Source organism: Homalodisca vitripennis, chromosome 5 (assembly GCF_021130785.1).
Source record: "Homalodisca vitripennis isolate AUS2020 chromosome 5, UT_GWSS_2.1, whole genome shotgun sequence".
NCBI classification, from domain to species: domain Eukaryota; kingdom Metazoa; phylum Arthropoda; class Insecta; order Hemiptera; family Cicadellidae; genus Homalodisca; species Homalodisca vitripennis.
The window spans coordinates 102,829,484-102,849,402 of NC_060211.1; the positions used below are offsets into that span (position 1 = coordinate 102,829,484).

The following is a 19,919-nucleotide window of genomic DNA, read 5'->3' on the forward strand; positions in this document are numbered from 1 at the left end:
AGAGCTCTTTTTCACAAAGTTTTTGTTCTAATGAACATAGGATTTTTTCATACCAAAAAATGATCAATGTGAAACGTGCATCAAGTTTAAGTTGAGTAAGATCACAGAAGAGGAGTATCAGCAGCATCAAAGTAGAAAGAAGGAGCTAGGAATGAGAAGGAAATCGATAAGAAGAAAGCAGCAGAGTCAAATAATACATTGGTAGTGGCCGTTGATGTACAAAAAGTGTTGACATGCCCAAATATTAAGGCATCTTCAATCTTACTACAAAACTAAGTTAAAAGTACATAACTATTCCATTTACAATCTTGCAAACCATGATGTAAACATGCTACATCTGGCATGAGGGAAATGGTGAGTTAAATGGTGATATCTTTGCCTCCATGCTTGTGAGGTTTCTTACAAAACAAATAGAAAGTTGCCCAGACATTACTGATGTTGTTATTTGGAGTGATGGTTGCACCAACCAAAACAGATGCGAAACAGTGTCGAACGCTCTTTTGTACGTTGCCATAAATAAAAAGGTAACAGTGTACCCAAAAATACACTCGAGGTGGGCCACACCCAGATGGAAGTAGATAGTGTGCATAGCACAATTGAAAGGAAATTAAAAAAACATGAACACTTTGTTCCTGCAGACTTTGTTAGAGACATCAAGGAAGCTCGAAGATTTCCAGGCCCCTACTCTGTAGAAACCCTAACATACAAAGACTTTTCTAGCTATGCTGATGGTTACTACAAAAGTATAAGACCCGGAAATAAAAAAGGCGATCCTTATGTAACAGACCTCAGATGCCTTAAGTACAATTCCGATGGTCAAATATGGTATAAACTACAGTTCTCTGATAACTGGGCCCTTCTGCCTAGGCGTCCCAAATCAATAACAGAGGTTTACTCTCAGCTCAAACCACTGTACAACAAGCCAGTGCCCATCACAGCTAGAAAATTCAAGGACCTGCAAGAGTTGAAAAACCTCCTAGAAGAAGATTACCGTTTGTTTTATGACCATTTGTGTCATGAAAACTGATTAAAAAACTAGTTTAGGTTATGTCTTTATTCAAATGTAAAATAATATCTTTAATAAAGTGTGTTTCATAAAAAGTCGTATGTTAATAAAACACCCTAATTTGTGTACAAAAAGTCTTATGTCTGTGTAAAAATGTCGTATGTTGAGATATAATTGTAATTTTAATTGCAAAAAGTCGTATGTGCGTTAAAAAAAAACCCATAATTATTAACTTACATCAATAAACACCTTTTAATATATTTATTAAATCTTAATAATAACCTATTAACTCATTTCCAGATCTATAATATTAACAAGTAACAAAAATAAATATTAAGTTTTTTTTGCTCTCTTGAAAAAGTGCCCCTTTTGACGTACGACTTTTTGCAATAACAGTCTCGACATTACCAATATCACATCAGCTGGTAAAATACACGGAGAGGCTATACGTCAAACAGGTCTTGACTTTTTTCAAGCATACTTGTAAGCATTAAACAAGAGCATACGGAATAAAGCATATTGGGAGACATATCAGAAGCCAATCAAGAAGTAATAAATATGTCGTCTGTCAATTATGACGTTTCGCTTTTACTTATTTACTAATCTTCCAAAACAGCTTATTGTCAACTAACTAAAGTTTTACGATATGCGTATTTTTTGGGGTTACAAATCATGTAAAAATCCCTGATATCTAATTAATTTGCAATTAAAATTGAAAAAAAAAACATATAAGCACACACACACACACATATATGAGCTCTTAAACTGAAAAGTTTCTTGAAAAATGAAAGATGCCCTTCTTTTCTGGTTTATAGATAAGGTATAAAACACGCTTTACGTTACTCCATAATTTAGTTATTGTTTGTACTACTTAGGTTCATTTGTTTTACTTAATGTAGCAAAAGTCATTATCAATGGAATTTATTAAAATAAAAATTTGGTATTTAAATCATGTAAATACAATTTTTGGTTTTCATTAGTCAACAACAGGCAACAATATTTTTACTGTAAATCGTATATAACGAATATTTTTAACAATTTATCAAAGGATGACAGTCAATAAAAAACAAGGTACTGTGACTAGCGCCCCATTCGTTTCGGCACCCAACTATCACCAATAACCGAAGAAGACGATATGTATCCTGGTAATGGTCAACATATATGAGTTAACCGGGCCTGGTATTGACTGTTGACAAAACTACCGGGGGTTAGATTTTGTGCGGTTGCTTTCACTTAATCCCAAGACCTCTTCTTTCAGGAACATTGTTTCGTCTATCGTGACCTGCCCCAATGAGAGTTGATATTCTTAAACTAGTTTACGCCAACCGATGACTTAACATTGCTGTCGGGCCAAAGAAACTGTACAGTGGATGACCCTATGCTGTGTTCTGGGCAATGATTCTCAAACATTATTAGAACAGCAAGAAATTAAAATTTAATTTTGTAAAATTATTATATTTAATTTACCTAGTATTTTTCCTTGTGGTCTCTCTACTCGTATACATAATTGGCCATGATTTAATTGCTCTTGTGAATCGTAAATTTGTTATCTTTATAGCTCTTGAAATACTTTTGTGTAGTTTAGTTTCCTTGTAAATTGCTTATACAATTCGGTTATTATACCATAAAATTCCATTTAATGGTATGTAGCCTTTATTTCAATCATGTAAAACATGTATTTGCTATATCTGCACAAATGCCGTGCCGAACCTGGCGTCCCTGATTTTGTTTACGTCTGAATTTTGATCTGAAACGCTAAACATCAATTACGGAGTTATTATTTAGATGCCCGTTTCAAAAGGACTCTCAAATAGCGTATAATATAAAACTCGTCTGTTGGATTTTTAAAATTTTCTGAGCGTGGAAGAATAACAAATTTGATTTTATGGATAGTTTCTTTCTCTCTGTAACTAAAGTATTAGTGTTAGACCTTTCCTCCATAGCCTCTAAAAGCCGGACAATTCTCCTTTATATTATACAATTACCCTTACAGTTATCTTTCTTTTCATATTATCAGATTCATGACATTGTTTTCATTACAGTTATTTTATTGTAATCCAACACCTAGAGCTTATAACTTTTGCATCTCAGAAAGGCCAAAGTGGTCGTTGCAAGGTCTGTTGTTTTTAGCAATATATTATGCTGCATTAAAATCGTTATTATGATCATTAAGTGGGCGCTGCACTGTCATAAAACACATTCTCAATTACTATTTTTTTGTTAGTTTTAGATGCGATTTTCTTCAGCAGCTGTGTGGTTAGCAGAATTGTTCTATTCAAAGATCGGATTTCTTAAAAAATTCGGCCGATCTGTTTTACATGATACGTTAAAAGATACCTGGTAGCTACTCTATTTTTATATATATGCACTCTTCTTTTGTTGACAACAGCTCCGAGTTGAGTAACTGTCTTCAAAATCTTACAACCAATCTTTTCGTTGCAACAATTCAAACACGAAAACTTACTTTTTACATTTCCAGATTTCACTACGTCAAAATGTAAGGATAAATATAAGTATGCTTACAACTAGTCGTTAAATATTGAGATGATGAGCTTGATACATTTTGAGGTTGAGAGCCATCAACACAACATATCAACGAATCTTCAGTTTAAGCTTTTATAGTACATACACGTAGGTCTACCACAACAACCAGAGTTTGATTTTGGTTGTATATTTTTGGCATTTAGAGTGCTGCTCCGATTGTTTTACAAACATCAATATTGTAATCATTCAATAATGTAACAGTTGTTATATGTTTTTATTATAATTCTATTATATCGATAGTCCGTCTGAAAAATCATATCAACACTGTCTTATTTTAAAGCCTCAGCTTAGCTATACTGGCTTCGAAGTACACTGTTCTATTTATATGCAAAGTACACTATTTATTCTTGTCTATGCATGATTGGCCATCCCCGGGATTTGAACCCGTGATCTCTCAGTTAGGGAGCCGATAATATATCCATTAGTCTACGGAGGAGGACTAACACTGGCTTATTTAACAATTATATCAGAAACTTCATTTTTTACCCATGTGTTCGGTTACCAACTGTAACATTATTGCTTGTTTATTGGTAATTAGTTTATGAACTATCGAGAAGGGAAGCCGTTGTTAATTTTTTTACTATCCTAGTTGCACATGCAGAGCTACTTGAGAAAAAGAGAATAATTGGTCCACGTATTTTAGAGCTTAATTCTGCAGTAGCAATTAATGTCCCTTCTTGTATCTTCTTCTTAACGTAATTTATTTCCAATTTTTGTGTCGTTCTTTGCCTAATATACACCAATTCCATTTAGTGATCCAGTCTACATGTGTTAATATGCAATGTGCTCTTACCTCATAATACTTTCGCTAATGTTAATTCTATTAATACTTGAACAATTTAAAGTTGAAATACTTAAATGTTTACCCAGTCTACAAAAATAGGGTTTGGTAATGTGAAAATTAGAGTATTACCCCTAATAATTAATTTTGTATACTGTTGGTTATTTTTAAACTTACGGTAATACGATCATATCTGTCTTTTTGTTTTTCCAGTAGGGTGGTTACTAAAGGCAAGTTTTTATAACTATGAAATGTGAAATAAACGACTAGATATAAACATTAGAGAAATAAAAACCTTACAAATAAAACTCTAGCTGTTTGTTTGTTGGAGACCATTCAAAAGTCTCCGTGGAAAGAGATTTTAGTATTTTTTAAATTATATATAGTTTAAATCCTTTTCCGTCTGAACCCTTTACATAATAATACATTTCGTTATACTCTCTCTAATGCGCCACCACTGTGTCTATTGTATTGTTAGTTCTACCGATTGCTTTAAGATACATTCTATACATAGTATTAACAATAAAGTGTAAAATGAAAATGTTTGTGATCAATATCGTTATGAGCTCGTCGGCATTCGGTAATCAGTGCAGCCTGTAGGCGCCAGGCGGTGTTCTGTGGGCTTGGATGAAGATGAAGCATGGGATTGTGTGTCTAGTGTCTATTCTTCTTGTCAGGAGATTTGAAGTCAATATTGTATTTGATAAGGTGTTTGTGTAAGGGAAATTTCTTTAAAGTTTGTAAATTAATAAATAAGTATTTATAATTTGTTAGAACGTTTAATTTAACAATGAGTGTGCTACAAGCAGTTTTTGATAAGTTTTGGGATCCCGATATATGGTTACCTCCCAATATAACCTGGGCGGATCTTGAATCAAACGATAAAATTGAGTATGCCAACTACAAACATCTACTATATCCTCTCCCGATGGCGGTATTAGTTCTAATCATCCGGTACTTTGTCGAAAAGTAAGTATAGTAAGTTAGGCTATGTTTATGTATAGCCAATAGAAGTGGTTTGTGATAATGTTTGTCCCTAGTAAACATTTAGTTAACCCCGTAAGTGCTGGCTTAATTTCAGACCTGTACTCTGGGTTGTTTTGGTCCCAAATATCCTTACCTAATAAAAAATATAAATAATTTTTTTTACATCTTTTAGTACCATTATATAATGATACAAATTCTTATAAAGTTATATAATGTACAAGATTTCTTTGGGGGAGTGTAGGGAGCTACTTTGAATCCCTATCTACTGATAACAATAAATCTTGTTATTATGCTATAAAAGTAGGTAAATACATACATTTATATTGTACCTAAATAAAAACAGTTAAAAGTTAAGGCCTCCTGGCCTCTAGTGTGGGTTTCAGTGGCGCCTCCCCACACCTCTCCGAGGAAGAAAAGTATTCCTCGAGATAGTACCTAAATTCAAGCACAGATTATTTTTGCACTCTTAACTCTTCCCATGCCACAGTTGGATCTAGTGTATTAGAATGGTAGACTTTGACCAAAATGCCAAATACAGTTATATCCGATATTGTAGATTTTTTATTGGAGAGCTTTTTTACAAAACGCGGTAAATATTAAGATCAGCGACTACCGCTCCGATCGCCGTAAGGTTTTTCGTACTAACACAGGTTAACGTAATTTCACCGAAAAAAATAGTCCCGATTATCGCTAACATATAAAAACCAGTTTTTACGGCAGTACAATGTTGGCAATACAAAACACATAAATAACAAGATTTTCGACTATCAAACTAAAAACAATGGCCGACCATGGACGTTTTGATGAATTGACAGTTGCCACGTGACAAACAGGAAGGTTTCCGATTGGCCGGACGGGTCACGTGACCTATAGGACGGCTTCGATTGACCACCAGACGTACACAAACAAACCCACATGGACAAGGAATAATTAGTGAAGTTATTGACATGGCTTGCGATGGTTCTTGTCACACGCTAAAAAGACCCTAGCTTGCCTATTCAAAATTCAGATCACGCGATGCTTGCCCGCTGCGCAGCGCTTCGCGCTGCTTGCTCTTTTAGAAAAAAAATTAACTCGAGCTTGCAAAGTCCAAGCCCAGATCACGCATGACTGCTTACACACACAACACTCAGACAGAACTAACGCAGGTTTCATTACAGGCAAAAGATAAGCAGCGCGCGTTTATTACTGACAAGATAAGACGAGTTTATACTAGAATTAGTACATGGACTACTACCCTACGAACTAATAACACCAAAAAAAAACGAATAAATGCATTGTCAGTCAGGTTTTTCAAATTTTATTTTTTCAAAATTTTTTTTTTTGGGGGGGGGAGTAAACGGCTACGGCGATAATCGGGACTACTTTTTTCGGTGAAATTACGTGCCCTACGAACTAATAACACCAAAAAAACGAATAGATGCACTGTTAGTCAGGTTTTTTTAATTTTATTTTTTCCAAAAAATTTTTTTTGGGGGGGGGGAGTAAACAGCTACGGCGATAATCGGGACTATTTTTTTCGGTGAAATTACGTTAACCTGTGTTAGAATGCAAAAAATTACGGCGATCGGAGCGGTAGTCGCTGAGCTTAAGATTTACCCAAAACGCCTTTGAAATGCTGGGTAGGGTACGATAAGCGGACCCGGTTTTTTATATAGAAATTGGCAAACGATATTACTCAATCATAACAATCGATATAATCAATTGATAACTAATTAATTACTTTTAACAATTAACTTAAATAATCTATATCTACAGCTGTAAACACTTTCAAGTAATACACGTAAGGTAATATTTCAATTTTACATAAGTAACATTTGATTATTAAGAATGGCAGTCAATTTTAGAAAACTACACAACATTGCTTTGAAAGATGATAAGACATGTTTTTCGTGGCTTCAACATGTTGGACTCGTACCGAAAAACCCATTTTGTGAAATTTGTGGGAAAGAAACAAATGTAACTGTGAGAGGAGTAAATATGGTCGTCTTCAGTTTTCCTAATTTTGGTTATAATACTTTGTTTGATCACCGTTACTTAGTATTAAATTCACATTTTAATTTGGTAATTCTAAGCAATATATGGGTCAACCTCGATTTTTCTCATATTACAATATAATGTTCCAATAGTCAATTAGAAAAGGAAATGACTAGAATTTCTTGGTGGAAAGCAGTTATAGGGAGCAGGCAACCGCCAGACGGTCATATATTGCTTAGAATTACCTATTAGTGATCAGGGGCACTAACGTGATCTGGGCTTCAAATTTGGAACTACAGTGGAGTCCCGCTAATCCGAACACGTGTAATCCGAACGTCGGTTAATCCGAACAGGTCCAGGAGGAATTATTTATAACGATAATGAACAGTTATAGGAACTAATTACATACAAATGAAAATGGGTGCATCATTTCGTACATAAACAAAGAAAACTTTAATTAAATAGACATACAGTATTTTATTAAGACAAATTGTGTACGGTACAGTACATAAATAATGAAATTAAATACAGTAAGTTACCAAATTAAGACTTATAGGTTAAGTATGAGTTAAATTACTGTATTAAGAAGTGAAATCAAACGAAAATTGGACGTACAGTACTGATATTATTATTGAGTACAATATTAAATGTTAAAAGACATAAATTCAGTTATTCTCTTCTGTCGCATTGAAGGGAGTCTATTGGATGACGCGTAGTTTCGTACAACTATTGAACGCGTGGACCCGTACAATATCCAGTACGCTCACATTGCTTAACAATAGAACTCTCACACTAAATACGGTAAATGTGCTTAGTATTCGCAAACACGTTTATTTGTCAAGAAATACAATGCAACAGTCAGAAAACATGTTTTAATAAACAATACTGATAATTCTATAACAAAATAGACCCATCTCAAGTTTAAAACCGTATTTTTCTGTAATTCTAGCTAATCCGAACAATCACATAATCCGAATAGGGCTCGGTCCCAATTAGGTCGGATTAACGGGACTCTACTGTACTCGAGTTAATTTTTTTTCTAATATGAGAAAAATCGAGGTTGACCCATATATTGCTTAGAATTACCGGTAATTCTAAGCAATATATGGGTCAACCTCGATTTTTCTCATATTAGAATATAATGTTCCAATAGTCAATTAGAAAAGGAAATGACTAGAATTTCTTGCCGGAAAGCAGTTATAGGGAGCAGGCAACCGCCAGACGGTCATATATTGCTTAGAGTTACCTATTAGTAATCAGGGGCACTGACGTGATCTGGGCTTCAAATTTGGAACTACTTGAGTTAATTTTTTTTCCAAAAGAGCAAGCAGCGCGAAGCACTGCGCAGCGGGCAGGCATCGTGCGTGATCCTTTTTTTATTAAAAATTTCTGATAAATTGTTATTACATATTACAATATAATGTAGGTAATGTATGTAAAACAATTTTAAACACATAATTACATGAGGGAAAGCAAAGTAAACCAATATAATCCGCCCAATACAAAATCTCCGTAAAAATCTGGTAAAGGAATCTGTGTCATTCCTTTGGCCTGAATCAATTCAGTATATACGAAGATCACGCACGACGCTTGCCCGCTGCGCAGCGCTTCGCGCTGCTTGCTCTTTTAGAAAAAAAATTAACTCGAGTAGTTCCACATTTGAAGCCTGATCACTAATAGGTAATTCTCGCGGTTGTCTGCTCCCTATAACTGCTTTCCAGCAAGAAATTCTAGTAATTTCCTTTTCTAATTGACTATTGGAACATTATATTGTAATATGAGTTGCCTGCTCCCTATAACTGCTTTCCGGCAAGAAATTCTAGTCATTTCCTTTTCTAATTGACTATTGGAACATTATATTGTAATATGAGAAAAATCGAGGTTGACCCATATATTGCTTAGAATTACCGAATTACCTTTAATTTCAACATATGTTTGTTGTTGCGGACTACAAACACTTTTATATCGATTGATAGTCTAGGATTTGAGATGCGAATATTAGGTATCGATGATTACATTCTTCGATATAAAAAACCGGGTCCGCTTATTGTACCCTACCTGATGCAGAACTAATGAGCAGGTGGTCAGAGTTAGACTAAGGGTGCTCCCCCCTGCCACAGAGTGAAAATAATTTATTAATATTATTGGCAACCGTGATAAGCACGGAGCATGCACCAGGCATTTCAGGTAGGACTGCCATTTTTAATAATCAAATGTTACTTTTACAAAATTGAAATATTACAGACGTACGTATTATTTGAAAGTGTTTACAGCTGTTGATGTAGATTATTTAAGTTAATTGTTTAAAGTAATTAATTAGTATTAATTTATTATATTGATGGTTATAATTAATTAATATTGTTTACCAATTTCAATATAAAAAACCGGGTCCGCTTATCTTCTACAGAGCCATAACCAAACATATCCGTGGCATATTTTACTGCTTTCTCGGTCATGAGCACGTTTCTACTACGTATCTCGTTATTGTTCTTCAAGTGGTAGTGTTGTGATTAGTTTGATATGTTTATCTTATTTTATAGTAAAATGTAATTAAACTTGTCAGTTCAATAAAACTAAAATTTATTTGAATTAAACAGTTTTCTAAATAGTCCTTTTTTATTTTTATCAATAAATACGCTAATTTTAAGTAAAATGCCTTCTTTATACTATTTTCTTTTATCTTTTTTAATTTAGTTATAGTAAAAATTAGCTTTGTACTTAAATGATCAAAAATTGTTTACTTGTCTTGGCGTTGTAGGAAAGTTAATGGATTTATTAGTGGCTTGTGAAGGGTTAAAGATTAACTTTAACTTTTTTACTATGGTAACATATTTTTGATAACCTTATCTAAACCTTCTCATGTAACAACTGGAAGATATAGACAAAACCCTCCCTGTTGGCCTCCCTGTTTAATATAAAATTACTGGGGAACGTTTATTAACACTAACGGGTCAATAATATAATACATTTGTACAATATCATAATGAAAATGATAATACACATAAACACCTACACTATGTACAGTAGATAACAAATTCAAGGGTCAACGATATGCTTCTTTACAATACAGTAACAGAACGAGTGACGCATGAGACGCAGGGCAGCAGCAGACGGCACATGCCAGGAGTGGTGGTACAGTGTCTTAGCTACTCGCATCCTGTCCTGATAACAAAGGCTTAGTTGGTGCGAAGCCAATAGAGAATGATGTTAGAATAATCTCATTCATGAAGCATGGCGATTCGATCTTCATTTTTTCCAGAAGAACACAAGGAGTGTGTATAAGTTGTCAGCAATTGTGTGATTTTTGGCTGCAGACATAGATATACGTCTACAGCACTTAAGGGGTTAAAAATTAAATTACCAGCTACTGTTGCAGGCTGCAGTGATGTAAGCGGCTACCACCACAATTGAATCCGGATACCAAATTATCGATTACAAATACATAAACTTTCAAATACAAAAACATTCTAATTAAAATTATTTTCAATGAATTATTGTCAGCTATTTTTAACGTATCGAATAACAAAATTGTTCTAATTTCATTGAAAGTAAAATCATTTGTATGGTATTCGATTGATGACTGCAAGTACAACAGTCATGTATATGTGTTATTTGTATCACAAGCTGTCAGACACAATTTCCTTTAAAACAAAAAAGTAATTAAATGTTGCACTGTTTTTTTTTTTTTTTTACATTTTATAAATACATAGCCATAGCCTGCATAGTTTTTTATTAATTATAAAATTATTTCTGTTTTATATATAAAAACAGTTGAAATATACTGTAATTTGAAATACCAAGATAACGTTGTTCAGGTCAACATTTTGGTTTCAGTAGTTAAGATAATCAATAATATCGATTATTCGATCATGGTGGTGGCTGCTTATTCTGCTTATTCATTAAGTCGTCCTCAACTAAGTCAGGGATTTTAAGAAGTTGTAGAATAAATAACGAAGTTGTAGAAGTTTTTGTTGCTTTACATTTGTGGCTATTACTTGCCAGTATAGATGTGCCAAGCGGTTTCTTGCATGAAACACTGCATATAGTTCCATGTAGTCCTTGGAACTAGTTTCTGGACCAGTTTCAGCTAAAGCTATTTTAAAGTGAAATGCTATAGCGCTACATTCAATAAATACAATACGTTGTAATAAAAGTAATACGTACATTTTATTTTGTTTATAAATAAATATAAATGTATATTTGTTCATTTGAGGAATAAATAAAAAATATATATAAACAAATGTTAATAATGTAAAATAAAATAGAAAGGCCGTCGCAGGACTGTACGACAGAAGTGACATTTCTTATAACGGGCTGTGAATATATATATATATCTTGAAAAAGTATGTTTGTTGATTATTAAATATTTTTTTAAATATATATTTTAAAGTAATATGAGAGACTCAATTCTATAACATAAAAGATTTTCTATTTTCTATTAATTTTATACATATTTTTGTAATATAATTTACGTTTCATATTTACAATGATCACTGACTTTTACATATTAAAGTAATAAATATTTTTGTTATTACGTTAAAGTAATAAGTATTATTTTTTAGTATAGTTAATAATTAATTACTGTACTTAAAAATAATTTCTTCATTTTCATTGTCATCATATTCTAAAAATGAAGTTAAGGGTTTATAATAACTGAGGTAAAAAATAAAAATTATGGAATGAAGTCTTGCTAAATATCTTGTAAACACAGCGTATATTGTTCTCTATCTTGTCGTACTTATGATTTTATTGTTTGAAATCGTTAAATTTAATTTATCTTTTAAAAAGTCAATTAATTGTTTTAGCAAAATTTGAATTAAAATATGTTTTTACGTAATTTATTTTATAAGGAAATGTAAGGTACGGCCTAACGTAATTGAATAAAGGTTACAATATTATAATCAACAGAAAGGCTAATTTTCTTCCCAAATTAAATTACATCGGCTTTGTTGGCTAGAAGAGATCTACTCAATTTATTTTTAATCACTTTTCAAATTTCTTCAGGATGAAACTAGTAGTGAACTGGAATAGGAATTAATATTAACTATGCTAAAATTCAATTAAGAATCCGATGAGCTTTAAATACTGCTACCTATTAAATAATGCAGTAAGTTAATCAATTTTACGTTGGATTCATTAATAAATAAATTTGTAATTTTTAGATTTATTCAAATCAGTATTTTACCATTTATTAGATTCTTTTTGCAACGATTGTATGGCGTTGGAAGTTTTTTAGTGTGTTAAAGGTCATATAGTTTCTAATAGCATAATATAAATTGATTTTGTATATTTTGACAGCTCTTAAATTGGGACTAACGACTAAGTAACCTAACCTGAAAAATTCCATAACCTAGGAAAGTCTGCAGAAGCACAGATAGATAGACTTTGCGATATTTCAGACATTTACATCAATAATAATATTAGTAAACTAATCGAACAGTTGGAAAACAAATCATTTGTAATACATTACTAGATTAGAGAGTCGTTTCGTTATTTTTCTTATCATATATACAGGGTGAGTGGCTCTTGGTGTGACAAAAATTTGTGGGTTATAATGCAATGTAAATGTGATACAATGGCGGTTATAAAAAATTCGAACTCCAAAAATTAGGTCTGAAATTAATTATTTTCAATTTGAGAAAGTTATCCGTTCAAACGGTAAGAAAAGAAAATTAAGCTTCAGGTCGATTCAAATGGCAAAGTTGTTAAGTTTCAGAAAAACTGAAATATCATTGAACCCCATCTTTTTACCACATCCTGTATACAAGAATGTGTCAAGTGATATTAAAAACTTTCCCATTTAATAGGTTTTAAAATGGTATGCTATATGAACTGATAACTTTTTAAAATTGAAAATTTAACGGAGAATCTAAAAATGATGTAGTTTGCTCACATATGTCTATACGTTGCTAAGAAATATCAGATTTACGTAAAAAAACACGGGTGTTTTAGAAAAACAAAATAATTCATTTCAGACCTAATTTTTGGAGTTAGACTTTTATAACCGCCATTGTATCACATTTACATTGCATTATAACTCAAAAATTTTTGTCACATTAACAGCCACTCACCCTGTATAATGTGGTTATGTTATTGTGGTCTATATTTCCCTCTTAATATCTCCTAACAGAATTTTTAGTAATATCAAATTTTGTTAGTTCAGTTCAGATGTTTGTATAACGTTTGTTTACGTTTTGGATAAGGTGTAGTTTACATGCGTGATGCGAAACGAATTTATATTAAATTTATAGAAGTATACAATTGAATTGTAAGCGAAAATGTTTACAAACATAATTGTGGATGAATTGTAACTAAATCAAGTGCATCTTTTCACAAAGAAATTTATATAGTTGTAACAATTTTTGTATTGTAAGGTTTCAAGATAATTGAGTTTTTAAATGGTTGCTAAGGTGGTATGATTATACTAATGTACCAAAATTGAGACTTATTGTCCCATAAAGTTGTACACATTAAACATCTAAACTAATTTGCATCTTCATGTTGCCATTTCGATATGGCGATCTCATATGAAATCTGCCTTTATACCAGCTGACACGGAAGGAATATTTTTATTTGTTATGTTAAAAAATTAAGAAGAGGTGATCTTTTTATCATCCTGTACATTTTTTAATTAATATACGTATATTAATAAATAAAATCTGGATAGGTTTAATTTAAGTTTATTTAATTAAAAATTAATTGATGGTAACCCTTTACAAATAAAATCAAATTTTGTAGAAAGTGTTTGTAGAATGTGGCTACTGAAAGGATCAGAGAATGGGCAACCAATATTTTCACTGCGGATGTGTTCTCTGGTATTTGATGGATTACATTATTACTGACAGCTGGTGTCAAATGATTTCCTGTGTAGATAACAACACAGAAAGGGAGATATTATATGATGGTTATTTCTCTGTGATAATCATCAGCATCCTGGATACAACAAAAACCATTGTGAATTTGTAAACCTGTGCCCATTTCCTTTCATATTGTTCATCAATGGCACTAATAACCAAAGTTACATATCTGTATTTACATTAGTTTTTAATTTTAAAAAATATGTCCCAAGATGTGTAACATAATTTTGCAATGCAGACTGGTGAAGAGATCTGATTAGTTTTGTACTAGTAAAACAAAGTTCCAGTGAGAAATAAATAATGAAATACCCACACATAAACATTTTCATGCATATATTATTTAATTTTGTATAAACAGCAATAGCCTAATTTAATTTAAATAAAAATTAATCACAAAAAGTACCTACCCTGCTGGGCTCTCACTTGCTGGGTGAGTATAAAAAATAATACTTATTACTTTAACGTAATAACAAAAATATTTATTACTTTAATATGTAAAAGTCAGTGATCATTGTAAATATGAAACGTAAATTATATTACAAAAATATGTATAAAATTAATAGAAAATAGAAAATCTTTTATGTTATAGAATTGAGTCTCTCATATTACTTTAAAATATATATTTAAAAAAATATTTAATAATCAACAAACATACTTTTTCAAGATATATATATATATTCACAGCCCGTTATAAGAAATGTCACTTCTGTCGTACAGTCCTGCGACGGCCTTTCTATTTTATTTTACATTATTAACATTTGTTTATATATATTTTTTATTTATTCCTCAAATGAACAAATATACATTTATATTTATTTATAAACAAAATAAAATGTACGTATTACTTTTATTACAACGTATTGTATTTATTGAATGTAGCGCTATAGCATTTCACTTTAAAATAGCTTTAGCTGAAACTGGTCCAGAAACTAGTTCCAAGGACTACATGGAACTATATGCAGTGTTTCATGCAAGAAACCGCTTGGCACATCTATACTGGCAAGTAATAGCCACAAATGTAAAGCAACAAAAACTTCTACAACTTCGTTATTTATTCTACAACTTCTTAAAATCCCTGACTTAGTTGAGGACGACTTAATGAATAAGCAGAATAAGCAGCCACCACCATGATCGAATAATCGATATTATTGATTATCTTAACTACTGAAACCAAAATGTTGACCTGAACGTTATCTTGGTATTTCAAATTACAGTATATTTCAACTGTTTTTATATATAAAACAGAAATAATTTTATAATTAATAAAAAACTATGCAGGCTATGGCTATGTATTTATAAAATGTAAAAAAAAAAAAAAAACAGTGCAACATTTAATTACTTTTTTGTTTTAAAGGAAATTGTGTCTGACAGCTTGTGATACAAATAACACATATACATGACTGTTGTACTTGCAGTCATCAATCGAATACCATACAAATGATTTTACTTTCAATGAAATTAGAACAATTTTGTTATTCGATACGTTAAAAATAGCTGACAATAATTCATTGAAAATAATTTTAATTAGAATGTTTTTGTATTTGAAAGTTTATGTATTTGTAATCGATAATTTGGTATCCGGATTCAATTGTGGTGGTAGCCGCTTACATCACTGCAGCCTGCAACAGTAGCTGGTAATTTAATTTTTAACCCCTTAAGTGCTGTAGACGTATATCTATGTCTGCAGCCAAAAATCACACAATTGCTGACAACTTATACACACTCCTTGTGTTCTTCTGGAAAAAATGAAGATCGAATCGCCATGCTTCATGAATGAGATTATTCTAACATCATTCTCTATTGGCTTCGCACCAACTAAGCCTTTGTTATCAGGACAGGATGCGAGTAGCTAAGACACTGTACCACCACTCCTGGCATGTGCCGTCTGCTGCTGCCCTGCGTCTCATGCGTCACTCGTTCTGTTACTGTATTGTAAAGAAGCATATCGTTGACCCTTGAATTTGTTATCTACTGTACATAGTGTAGGTGTTTATGTGTATTATCATTTTCATTATGATATTGTACAAATGTATTATATTATTGACCCGTTAGTGTTAATAAACGTTCCCCAGTAATTTTATATTAAACAGGGAGGCCAACAGGGAGGGTTTTGTCTATATCTTCCAGTTGTTACATGAGAAGGTTTAGATAAGGTTATCAAAAATATGTTACCATAGTAAAAAAGTTAAAGTTAATCTTTAACCCTTCACAAGCCACTAATAAATCCATTAACTTTCCTACAACGCCAAGACAAGTAAACAATTTTTGATCATTTAAGTACAAAGCTAATTTTTACTATAACTAAATTAAAAAAGATAAAAGAAAATAGTATAAAGAAGGCATTTTACTTAAAATTAGCGTATTTATTGATAAAAATAAAAAAGGACTATTTAGAAAACTGTTTAATTCAAATAAATTTTAGTTTTATTGAACTGACAAGTTTAATTACATTTTACTATAAAATAAGATAAACATATCAAACTAATCACAACACTACCACTTGAAGAACAATAACGAGATACGTAGTAGAAACGTGCTCATGACCGAGAAAGCAGTAAAATATGCCACGGATATGTTTGGTTATGGCTCTGTAGAAGATAAGCGGACCCGGTTTTTTATATTGAAATTGGTAAACAATATTAATTAATTATAACCATCAATATAATAAATTAATACTAATTAATTACTTTAAACAATTAACTTAAATAATCTACATCAACAGCTGTAAACACTTTCAAATAATACGTACGTCTGTAATATTTCAATTTTGTAAAAGTAACATTTGATTATTAAAAATGGCAGTCCTACCTGAAATGCCTGGTGCATGCTCCGTGCTTATCACGGTTGCCAATAATATTAATAAATTATTTTCACTCTGTGGCAGGGGGGAGCACCCTTAGTCTAACTCTGACCACCTGCTCATTAGTTCTGCATCAGGTAGGGTACAATAAGCGGACCCGGTTTTTTATATCGAAGAATGTAATCATCGATACCTAATATTCGCATCTCAAATCCTAGACTATCAATCGATATAAAAGTGTTTGTAGTCCGCAACAACAAACATATGTTGAAATTAAAGGTAATTCGGTAATTCTAAGCAATATATGGGTCAACCTCGATTTTTCTCATATTACAATATAATGTTCCAATAGTCAATTAGAAAAGGAAATGACTAGAATTTCTTGCCGGAAAGCAGTTATAGGGAGCAGGCAACTCATATTACAATATAATGTTCCAATAGTCAATTAGAAAAGGAAATTACTAGAATTTCTTGCTGGAAAGCAGTTATAGGGAGCAGACAACCGCGAGAATTACCTATTAGTGATCAGGCTTCAAATGTGGAACTACTCGAGTCAATTTTTTTTCTAAAAGAGCAAGCAGCGCGAAGCGCTGCGCAGCGGGCAAGCGTCGTGCGTGATCTTCGTATATACTGAATTGATTCAGGCCAAAGGAATGACACAGATTCCTTTACCAGATTTTTACGGAGATTTTGTATTGGGCGGATTATATTGGTTTACTTTGCTTTCCCTCATGTAATTATGTGTTTAAAATTGTTTTACATACATTACCTACATTATATTGTAATATGTAATAACAATTTATCAGAAATTTTTAATAAAAAAAGGATCACGCACGATGCCTGCCCGCTGCGCAGTGCTTCGCGCTGCTTGCTCTTTTGGAAAAAAAATTAACTCAAGTAGTTCCAAATTTGAAGCCCAGATCACGTCAGTGCCCCTGATTACTAATAGGTAACTCTAAGCAATATATGACCGTCTGGCGGTTGCCTGCTCCCTATAACTGCTTTCCGGCAAGAAATTCTAGTCATTTCCTTTTCTAATTGACTATTGGAACATTATATTCTAATATGAGAAAAATCGAGGTTGACCCATATATTGCTTAGAATTACCGGTAATTCTAAGCAATATATGGGTCAACCTCGATTTTTCTCATATTAGAAAAAAAATTAACTCGAGTACAGTAGAGTCCCGTTAATCCGACCTAATTGGGACCGAGCCCTATTCGGATTATGTGATTGTTCGGATTAGCTAGAATTACAGAAAAATACGGTTTTAAACTTGAGATGGGTCTATTTTGTTATAGAATTATCAGTATTGTTTATTAAAACATGTTTTCTGACTGTTGCATTGTATTTCTTGACAAATAAACGTGTTTGCGAATACTAAGCACATTTACCGTATTTAGTGTGAGAGTTCTATTGTTAAGCAATGTGAGCGTACTGGATATTGTACGGGTCCACGCGTTCAATAGTTGTACGAAACTACGCGTCATCCAATAGACTCCCTTCAATGCGACAGAAGAGAATAACTGAATTTATGTCTTTTAACATTTAATATTGTACTCAATAATAATATCAGTACTGTACGTCCAATTTTTGTTTGATTTCACTTCTTAATACAGTAATTTAACTCATACTTAACCTATAAGTCTTAATTTGGTAACTTACTGTATTTAATTTCATTATTTATGTACTGTACCGTACACAATTTGTCTTAATAAAATACTGTATGTCTATTTAATTAAAGTTTTCTTTGTTTATGTACGAAATGATGCACCCATTTTCATTTGTATGTAATTAGTTCCTATAACTGTTCATTATCGTTATAAATAATTCCTCCTGGACCTGTTCGGATTAACCGACGTTCGGATTACACGTGTTCGGATTAGCGGGACTCCACTGTAGTTCCAAATTTGAAGCCCAGATCACGTTAGTGCCCCTGATCACTAATAGGTAATTCTAAGCAATATATGACCGTCTGGCGGTTGCCTGCTCCCTATAACTGCTTTCCACCAAGAAATTCTAGTCATTTCCTTTTCTAATTGACTATTGGAACATTATATTGTAATATGAGAAAAATCGAGGTTGACCCATATATTGCTTAGAATTACCAAATTAAAATGTGAATTTAATACTAAGTAACGGTGATCAAACAAAGTATTATAACCCCCAATTATTATAGTTAATAATTAATTACTGTACTTAAAAATAATTTCTTCATTTTCATTGTCATCATATTCTAAAAATGAAGTTAAGGGTTTATAATAACTGAGGTAAAAAATAAAAATTATGGAATGAAGTCTTGCTAAATATCTTGTAAACACAGCGTATATTGTTCTCTATCTTGTCGTACTTATGATTTTATTGTTTGAAATCGTTAAATTTAATTTATCTTTTAAAAAGTCAATTAATTGTTTTAGCAAAATTTGAATTAAAATATGTTTTTACGTAATTTATTTTATAAGGAAATGTAAGGTACGGCCTAACGTAATTGAATAAAGGTTACAATATTATAATCAACAGAAAGGCTAATTTTCTTCCCAAATTAAATTACATCGGCTTTGTTGGCTAGAAGAGATCTACTCAATTTATTTTTAATCACTTTTCAAATTTCTTCAGGATGAAACTAGTAGTGAACTGGAATAGGAATTAATATTAACTATGCTAAAATTCAATTAAGAATCCGATGAGCTTTAAATACTGCTACCTATTAAATAATGCAGTAAGTTAATCAATTTTACGTTGGATTCATTAATAAATAAATTTGTAATTTTTAGATTTATTCAAATCAGTATTTTACCATTTATTAGATTCTTTTTGCAACGATTGTATGGCGTTGGAAGTTTTTTAGTGTGTTAAAGGTCATATAGTTTCTAATAGCATAATATAAATTGATTTTGTATATTTTGACAGCTCTTAAATTGGGACTAAGTAACCTAACCTGAAAAATTCCATAACCTAGGAAAGTCT

The 19,919-nt window shown here is 32.0% G+C and overlaps 1 protein-coding gene across 1 annotated transcript in view; it reads left to right on the forward strand.

The window, feature by feature from the left end:
• Positions 1–4,931: 4,931 nt before the first annotated feature.
• Positions 4,932–19,919, forward strand: part of LOC124362599 (ceramide synthase 6) — a 44,988-nt gene continuing 30,000 nt past the window's right edge. The window contains exon 1 of the mRNA XM_046817244.1: positions 4,932–5,300. Coding sequence (XP_046673200.1) covers positions 5,122–5,300 — 179 coding nt within the window. The 5' untranslated portion in view covers positions 4,932–5,121. The remainder of the gene's footprint in view (positions 5,301–19,919) is intronic.